This window comes from Neoarius graeffei, chromosome 2 (assembly GCF_027579695.1).
Source record: "Neoarius graeffei isolate fNeoGra1 chromosome 2, fNeoGra1.pri, whole genome shotgun sequence".
NCBI lineage: Eukaryota > Metazoa > Chordata > Actinopteri > Siluriformes > Ariidae > Neoarius > Neoarius graeffei.
The window spans coordinates 29,974,216-29,983,897 of record NC_083570.1 but is presented as its reverse complement, the minus strand read 5'-3'; the positions used below and the strand labels follow the sequence as shown (position 1 = coordinate 29,983,897).

Below are 9,682 nucleotides of genomic sequence, written 5' to 3'. Positions count from 1 at the left end.
GAATGTATGATTTGCCATGAGGCTACAAGCCTGTGTCTCTCTGAGAGGGAGCAGCCCCTCCCTCCTGTGTGTGTGTGAGAGAGCGAGCAGCCCCTCCCCCACCCGCGCGCTGCGAGCACAGACAGAGTATCACACAGAAAGCGTAGTCTGGCTAACGCGACTTCAAAGCTCTGCGAGCATTTGGTCTGGCAAAGATATTAAGCCCAACCGTTTCCCAAAGTGCGTGGTTGACCCGCCTCCCTGAAATGCCTCAGTTTGCTACTGGTCGAAGCCAGAAAAGACTGTGATGAAGCTTAAACCAATCACATCACTCTTTCTTCTGACGTATGTGACGCGACAGGGCTAACTGGTAGATTAAACTCTTACCGAAGTCGGTCGGGAACAAGGCGAAAACGTCCTTCCTTTCAATAAATACCTCCAGGGCTGCTCTTTGCTCCGTTTTCAATGAGAACTTGCTCCATGTTCGTAATGTTTCTAGTGAATGAAGCGCTTCCGGCATAGATTCTGTAAACAATCTATGGCTTCCGGTCGCAGTTATACTACGTCACTGCCTTGAACACGCCTCTACCCAGGGCCGTTGGAGATGCTCAAAGTTGATTGGCTCCCGATTTTTTGGGAGCTTGGAGGAGCTGTAGATAGCTTGCCTGGCCAGACTAAGCTCGCAACAGGTCCTCGTGTTGCGTCACGCTTAGGATGACGCCCAGGCTACAGAAAGCGCGCTTTTTCCTCAGAGTGCTCCCTCCAAACAACGGGGAGTTACACAAAAACGGAAGGAGATATTCACAAAATTCTTTCACATTGAGCACCACAAGGCTCTCCTGAACACAGTGATGTAATTTTTTTTTTCTGTAGTGTACTTTGTCGGTACTCCAACAGAGAAAGGCTATCTGTCACAAAGAAAACAAAGGGACATCTCTTCCTTTTGTAAAGGGGCAGCAGAAATTAAACGGGGGCGGGAATCACAGAAAGGGGGGCAGCCCGCCCCTCTAAAACCCCTCGTGGAGAACCCTGCTATGCTTGTGCACATGTAAATAGTTTGTGTGTGTGTGCGTGTAAATAGTTTGTGCCTGTAGTTTGTGTGTGCGTATAAATAGTTTGTGTGCATGTAAATAGTTTGTGAGCGTGTGCGCGTGTAAATAGTTTGTGCATACGCACAAACTATTTACACGTGTGTATGTGTGTAGTGTGTAGTTTGTGCGTGCGTAAATAGTTTGCATGCATGTCAATAGTTTGTGTGCGTGTAAGTATTTTGTGCGCGTGTGCATGTAAACAGCTTGTGAGCGTGTGAGCATGTGTGTAGTTTGTGTGTAAACAGTTTGTGTGTGCGTGTGTAAATAGTTTGCGTGCGTGTGTGTAAATAGTTTGTGTGCATGTGTTTAGTTTGTGTGCGTGTATGTGTGTTAATAGTTTGTGTGCACGTGTGCGTGTAAATACACTACCGTTCAAAAGTTTGGGGTCATCCAGACAATTTTGTGTTTTCCATGAAAAGTCACGCTTTTATTTACCACCATAAGTTGTAAAATTAATAGAAAATATAGTCGAGACATTTTTCTGGCCATTTTGAGCATTTAATCAACCCCACAAATGTGATGCCCCAGAAACTCAATCTGCTCAAAGGAAGGTCAGTTTTATAGCTTCTCTAAAGAGCTAAACTGTTTTCAGCTGTGCTAACATGATTGTACAAGGGTTTTCTAATCATCCATTAGCCTTCTGAGGCAATGAGCAAACACATTGTACCATTAGAACACTGGAGTGATAGTTGCTGGAAATGGGCTTCTATACACCCATGTAGATATTGCACCAAAAAACAGACATTTGCAGCTAGAATAGTCATTTACCATATTAGCAATGTATAGAATGTATTTCTGATTAGTTTAAAGTGATCTTCATTGAAAAGAACAGAGCTTTTCTTTCAAAAATAAGGAAATTTCAAAGTGACCCCAAACTTTTGAACGGTAGTGTGTGTGTGTATATATATATATATATATATATATATATATATATATATATATATATATATATATACACACACACACACATACACACTGGCAACTGGCATGACCATTGCCATCTTAATGAGTTTCTCCATTTCAGTGAAGATGCCACCATGATCATGCAACACAGACTCTGCAAATTGTTGAAAGGAGAATGAAGCATACAAATCGCTGGAAACCATGACTTGCTTAAGCAATGCGAACTCTGACCGAGCTTCATCTGCACTTACATCAGTTGAAAAGTGTGCTAGGAGGTTTTCAAGTTTCTCTGCACCATAAAGAGAAACATTTTCAGAGGATCGCTTTGCCACTATGGCTTTTTTCGGTTCCAAAACAGTGAACCATGACAAAATAGTGAGTGCATCAGCAGGGAATCTTCTGTCAATTTCATCAATAAGTGCCCCAATATTTCATCAATAAGTGCCCCAAAACTCTTCATGTTGTCAAAGGCAGGCTTTTGAGTGTTGAGGTCAAAAAGCTTGTCTCCTTTAAACTTGTTGCCATCAAGAGAGCTAAAGAATTCCTGCTCTGCTGGGCCAGGTGGACTATTATTTCTCTCAGAGCCTCTTTGGTACCTTTAACCATTGGTTGGACTGTGGAGAAGTCCAGATATTGTCTTTGAAAATGTTTAGAGAGGATGACAACATGCGCAAGTACATCTTTGAGTGTGTGGCAGAGGGCAACAAAATTGAACTGCCTGACAGAATTCAGTAAACCTTTGGCTTTGTCAGCATCCTGGTTATTGGATGCAGCCATGTGTTCCAGGACATCTCTAAGAGATTTCAGTGATCTACACACCACAGACACAGCATTGTGGACTGAGAGCCACCTGACTGTATGTGGCTTGGTGAAGTTCAGTTCAGCCTCATCTAACTGTCTCTGCAATTCATGGAGCTTGTTGCTCCTAACAGCTGAGTTACTGAAAAACAGAAAAATAGATTTTAAATCTTCTTGAAATTTTTTCACATTTGTCACACATCTGGCTGAATCACTGGCCGCGAGAGAAAGTCGATGAGCAGTGCAACGTACCCATCGAAGCAGAGTTGAATTCATCTCTGAGTTTCTTAATAACTCCTTGGCAGCAGCCGGTCATGACTGCAGCTCCATCAGTACAGACTGCTACAAGTTTTTTGCCTTCCAATTTCTTTTCTGTCATCAACTTCTTTACATCCTCAAATACGGTATCTGCTCCTCCATCCACAATTTCACTGTTCCTGAACAATGCTGTTTTAATCTTGTCATCATTTATGTACCTCACATATGTAATAAGTCACTTCATGTTACTTATATCAGTGGACTCATCTAGTATTAAGGCAAACACAGGACTTTTTAGCACAGCAGCATCAAGATCTTCTCTGAGTGTGTCTGTGATAGCCTGGTGCATTTCTGTTGCTCCCTTCTCATTCACATAAGATCCATAACTGTCTGGTGACAGTTTTTTGAAAGCGGGACACTCCATCTCCTTCAAAAATTTAACTAAGGGGCTAAATTTTGAGTTGGGCATTTCCACCTCTGTAACAAAGTATGCGGTTTTTAGAAGGCCTTTTGTTTCCTCCTCGCACTGTAACTGGGCGACTTCGATTGCATTAGCCATGGCATTCTTTGCTAAATTAGCCTCAGGCTTGCATTTCATTGCTGCGGTATGGGAAACGCCATTTGAATGTCGAATTAACGTTGACATCTTAAAACATCTGATTTTAAAAATTGCAGTGCTATGGGCTTTGCAAATCGAGCAGCTCATTTCACCATCATTAAATTCGAGCCAAGGATATATTTTCAGCCAGGTTGCCTGAAAGTTGTTTCTGCGCTTCCCCTTTGCAAAGTCGACGTTAACGTTAGCTGTCTCGTCCTGTGTATTCTCAGCAGTATTCTCAACGGTATCACTCACACTGCTATTACCACCATCGGATTCAGGAGTTTTCCTCTTAGCAGGGGAAACTTCTGCCACTGCACTTGTATGTTTTAGCCAGCAGTCCATGTTTGTTTTACAGCGAAAGTCCGAGAGAGGAAGAGTGCACGCGTTGTATCTGTCTGCGCGTGTGTGTGAACTGTCTGTGTCTGCTGTTTTTTTTCTGAGTAGGCTACAGGGGGAGAGGTGGGTCAGTCAGTAAAAGGAGGGTTCAATTCAAGTAACCTTGAGAACAGAAGGTAGTCGCACATTCACACTGATCCGTTATTAGATTGACGTTGTCAGGTAATGCAGTAATGTGTGCGGGAAGCTCTCGCATTAGAATCATTAAAGGTGCGGGAATTTAAAAAATATACGCAATTCCCTGCAATCCCGCACCCAAATTCAGGCCCTGGGGTTGCATTAGTGCGTGTGGCATGGGCAGCTTACACATCTGGAAAGACACCATCAATGCTGAAAGGTATATCCAGGTTCTAGAGCAACATATGCTCCCATCCAGACGAAGACCAGGGAAGACCTTGCATTTTCCAACATGACAATGCCAAACCACATACTGCATCAATTACAGCATCATGGCTGCGTAGAAGAAGGGTCCGGGTACTGAACTGGCCAGCCTGCAGTCCAGATCTTTCACCCATAGAAAACATTTGGCACATCATAAAACGAAAGATACGACAAAAAAGACCTAAGACAGTTGAGCAACTAGAATCCTACATTAGACAAGAATGGGTTAACATTCCTATCCCTAAACTTGAGCAACTTGTCTCCTCAGTCCCCAGACGTTTACAGACTGTTGTAAAGAGAAAAGGGGGATGTCTCACAGTGGTAAACATGGCCTTGTCCCAAATTTTTTGAGAGGTGTTGTTGTCATGAAATTTAAAATCACCTAATTTTTCTCTTTAAATGATACATTTTCTCAGTTTAAACATTTGATATGTCATCTATGTTCTATTCTGAATAAAATATGGAACTTTGAAACTTCCATATCATTGCATTCATTTTTTATTTACAATTTGTACTTTGTCCCAACTTTTTTGGAATCCGGGTTGTATATAGACAGTGTGTGTGTGCAGGGGCACAGATAGGATTTTTGAACTGGGGGGGACCGAGCTGTCAGCAAATGATTCCATTTTGTGTATATATGTATGTGTGCGCGTGTGTATATATGTGTATATATATATATATATATATATATATATATATATATATATATATATATATATATACACACATACACACACACTACCGTTCAAAAGTTTGGGGTCACTTTGAAATGTCCTTATTTTTGAAAGAAAAGCACTGTTCTTTTCAATGAAGTTCACTTTAAACTAATCAGAAATACACTCTATACATTGCTAATGTGGTAAATGTCTAGCTGCAAATGTCTGGTTTTTGGTGCAATATCTACATAGGTGTATAGAGGCCCATTTCCAACAACTATCACTCCAGTGTTCTAATGGTACAATGTGTTTGCTCATTGCCTCAGAAGGCTAATGGATGATTAGAAAACCCTTGTACAATCATGTTCAAGGGGTATGAATACTTTTGCAAGGCACTCTAAATCTCTTATTTTCGGTGCATGACACATTCACACAGCTGAGCATGCTATGAATTAACAACGACAACGGTCTGCAGTGGTGGCTACACAAACACTCAGCGAACATTTCTCCATTTGTGTATGAAAATACACTCCAACGACTCAGTTTGGTTTCATTTACAACCAACGGTGTCTTTTGATGCCAGCACCTAGTTGAACGAGAGAAGACTGGTTTAACCGGAGACAAAATAAACGTTATCTCTGCTTCTGTTCCCTCCGACACACTACTGCCTCCGCTGAGCGCGTGCGCACACACCGCATGTCGGGGCCGCGGATGAGTTACTCTCCCTTGATCAACGAAGTCGGCGGGGAATTTGTGGTTATTATCGGTACAAACAGCGCGAATCACAACTTAAATGAGTGCGGTTCAGTTTGACAATAATGTCAGTCTGTTAGATAAACATTTAATTTTATTAAAATCGAAAATTAATATTTAGAGTCTGTAGGCTACAAAAATAAGAGTCATTAAAGTAGCCGGCTGGACTTAATTGTGTAGTCGGCAGCCGGCGCTTGTGGAAAGCCCTGCATTCCGCGCAGAATATAGAATTGAATCAGCTCTGCGCATGCGCCGTGCGGCACAAAAAAAATGCCAGCCACCATGAAGGAAGGAGATCCGGAGTTTTCAAACATTTGCTTAAGTGTAAAATCGCAAAATGGTATTCTAGCGAACAACAAAATAGTAAAGATTCAGAAAAACAAATCATTCAGTGATCATTTTAATAGTGTAATTTCATCCGAACTAGGCCTAACGGTCGATTTAGAACTACAAAAAGTCCGTGTGTCAGACATTTTAAGTACCTTTGTAAAAGTTTTGCAAATGTTGCAGTCATCATTTAAAATGCTAACTTAAAGTTTTTGTACAAGTTTCAGTTGATTAAACTTTCATATTTTATTAAATGTGTCTGCTTTTGTAATAAAAAAGTACTGAAAGAAAAAGCAAACACAGCATTGCGATTTCTTATCCATCCATATATATAAAAAAAAAATAAATCCCTCCCTCCCGACTGAAAATTTTTTTGCTCACCCGGTGGACAGGAAACGGATTTTTTTTTAAGGATGGCCTCAGAGATGCAGGCTTCTGAACTGAGCACTGATAACAACTTCGGTCATCCTTCTCCTCTTTAGTCCAAATGACACGGCGTCCCTGATTTCCATAAAGAACTTCAAATTTTGATTCGTCTGACCACAGAACAGTTTTCCAGTTTACCACAGTCCATTTTTTTTCCAGTTTGAGAGTACGTCGTGCGCGTTCTGGCTGCCGCTTCTCACTGGAGCTTTTTTTTGTTTTATTTTATTTATTTTTCTATTTTTTTTCTCTGTGTGTTTGTGTAGTTTGATGTTTGAGTGTTTTCTCCACCGGTTGTGTGGTAGCTCCGGACCTAGTTTTGGGCGTCGGTTCCCTCCAGGCCTTGGTTCGCCGTGGGCGATGCCTGCGCTCCCAGCTGTGGACTGCAGTGAGCTCATTGCTCATTTTACTTGTCCAGCGCTCTGCGCTTTAATGCTTGGCGTGATGTTCCGAGCGATGTTGCTCGGTGGTGTCGCAGCAGCTGTGCAGGCGGTTTGGGACACACCAGCGCTCTGCGTGGCAGAGCTTCTCTGCTCGCTTTGTGGATCCATGGGGTGGTGTTTGAGTGATGTTGCTGACGGCGTCACGGCGGCAGTGCTGGAGATGTGGGACTTGTTTTCGTGCACCTTTTGGTGGGACTGTGGCTGCTACACCACGGGAATTACATCCTGACCCCTACTTGGTGGACTTTTTTACTTTTTATTTTTTATTTATTTTTCTTTCTTTGTCTACTATTGTCTGTGTGTGTGTGTGTGTATATATGTTTGAACCTCCTGTAAAGCGTCTTTGAGTACCATGAAAAGCGCTATACAAAACAGATGTATTATTATTATTATTATTATTATTATTTTGAATTAGCCTTGGCCCAGAGAAGACATCTGCGCTTCTGGATCATGTTTAGATACGGCTTCTTCTTTGAACTACAGAGTTTTAGCTGGCAACGACGGATGGCACGGTGAACTGTGTTCACAGATAATGTTCTCTGGAAATATTCCTGAGCCCATTTTGTGATTTCCAATACAGAAGCATGCCTGTATGTGATGCAGTGCCGTCTAAGGGCCCGAGGATCACAGGCACCCAGTATGGTTTTCCGCCCTTGACCCAAAGATTCTTCCAGATTCTCTGAATCTTTTGATGATATTATGCACTGTAGATGATGATATGTTCAAACTCTTTGCAATTTTACACTGTTGAACTCCTTTCTGATATTGCTCCACTATTTGTCGGCGCAGAATTAGGGGGATTGGTGATCCTCTTCCCATCTTTACTTCTGAGAGCCGCTGCCACTCCAAGATGCTCTTTTTATACCCAGTCATGTTAATGACCTATTGCCAGTTGACCTAATGAGTTGCAATTTGGTCCTCCAGCTGTTCCTTTTTTGTACCTTTAACTTTTCCAGCCTCTTATTGCCCCGTCCCAACTTTTTTGAGATGTGTTGCTGTCATGAAATTTCAAATGAGCCAATATCTGGCATGAAATTTCAAAATGTCTCACTTTCGACATTTGATATGTTGTGTATGTTCCATTGTGAATACAATATCAGTTTTTGAGATTTGTAAATTATTGCATTCCATTTTTATTTACAATTTGTACTTTGTCCCAACTTTTTTTGGAATCGGGGTTGTATATATGACAGTGTGTGTGTGTGTGTGTGTGTGCGCATATATACAGTGTGTGTGTGTGTGTGTGTGTGCGCATATATACAGTGTGTATATGTGTGTGTATATATAGTGTGTTTGTGTGTGTGTATATATAGACTGTCTGTGTGTGTGTGTGTGTGTGTGTGTGTGTGTGTGTGTGTGTAGACAGATGGCGTGTTTGTGTATAGTGTGGTATAAGTAACAAAAAGACTTGTTCATGGACTTATGCATTTGCCATCCACAAGTTTCCAACTCTTCAGAAATAAAAAGTAATCCTACCTTTTTAGAATACGGAGACCTAGCCAGATTAATGCCATCCCTGACGAGTTTATCCCTGATCATGATCTTCAGCTTCAGTTTCGGGTAGACCAGAAGCTCCTGGGTCTGGGGCGCAAGGTTCCTATATGACCCCGTGCATGTTTTCCCAGTTTGATCCTTCCACGATCTGGATCCCCTCAAGCTCGGGATCAGTGGCTCTAAAGTGAAATAAAGCCCTGAAGCGGCTTGCTTTTCTTCGTCTTTGAGTCTTGTCACGGCATCGTGAATCCGTTGTCTGTGGTGCGGTATGAACACGCCGATGGCATCCAGGTCAGGGTCGCCAATCTGTTTACAAACTTCCAAGTCGTCGTAGCCATTATCTACGAACGCTTCGACATACTGGCAGAGCTGGAGTGTTTTCAGCCACTCGTACACGATGCTGGGGCCAGCGCTCACCATTGTGTCACAGAAATGTAAGGTGTGTAGTCAAACCTGAATTCGGAGGCTACCTGAGGGGGCGGGGGTATATACACGAGCAGCTCAGCGCTACATGTATATGTGTGTGTGCGCGCGCGCGCAAAGGTGTCGGGCTCACGTTTTGCACTTTCTCTTCGATATTTCAGCCAGTGTACAGGCTGCCAAATACCTTCGCTTGTGGAATTGAACTAAGAAAAAATACCAGTCGAGGGAAATAAGATATCCATGAGCGACGGGAACGAGAGAGAAAATATCAAGCTAAGCTAATGTTTTCTCTTCTCCACGCTTGTTACATCCAAAATGCGCTTTGAAACACCACTCATTGTATTCCAAAAAAAAAAAATCCCCAAATATCCAATTTAAATGTCTTCAGAGAAAAACTGGTGTACGCCTCTTTTCTCCAAACTGGCTCTGGGGACATTCCCAGTTCACCGTTGACCTGCTGCACAATTACTGTTGTTGGTTTTTATTGACGGTGTGACACCGAATAGCAGCTGAAGTGTTGCTTACACAGCCACAAATCATCCAATAAAAAACAGCACTGCATTCCCGTTTCCTGACAGTTCCTCCTCCTCCGTTTCCAGGACTTTCAATTTGCCAACTTTGTTTGTTTGTTTTTAATTTTAGCTTGTAATCCGTCTCCTTTTGGAAAAAAAAAAGGAGCGAGCGTAGGTTCGGGACTCGCCGCCGCTGATTGATGCGAAGTGCAGCGCGAGGTCGCACGACACCGGCGTGTATCCG

The 9,682-nt window shown here is 42.4% G+C and overlaps 1 protein-coding gene across 1 annotated transcript in view; it reads right to left on the bottom strand.

Annotated features, from left to right (window-relative positions):
• LOC132869326 (sterile alpha motif domain-containing protein 5-like) overlaps nucleotides 1-9,328 on the bottom strand; it is a 76,942-nt gene extending 67,614 nt beyond the window's left edge. Inside the window, exon 1 of the mRNA XM_060902673.1 lies at nucleotides 8,486-9,328. Within this exon, the coding sequence (XP_060758656.1) occupies nucleotides 8,486-8,923 (438 nt within the window). The 5' untranslated portion in view covers nucleotides 8,924-9,328. The remainder of the gene's footprint in view (nucleotides 1-8,485) is intronic.
• Between the last annotated feature and the right edge of the window lie 354 nt (nucleotides 9,329-9,682).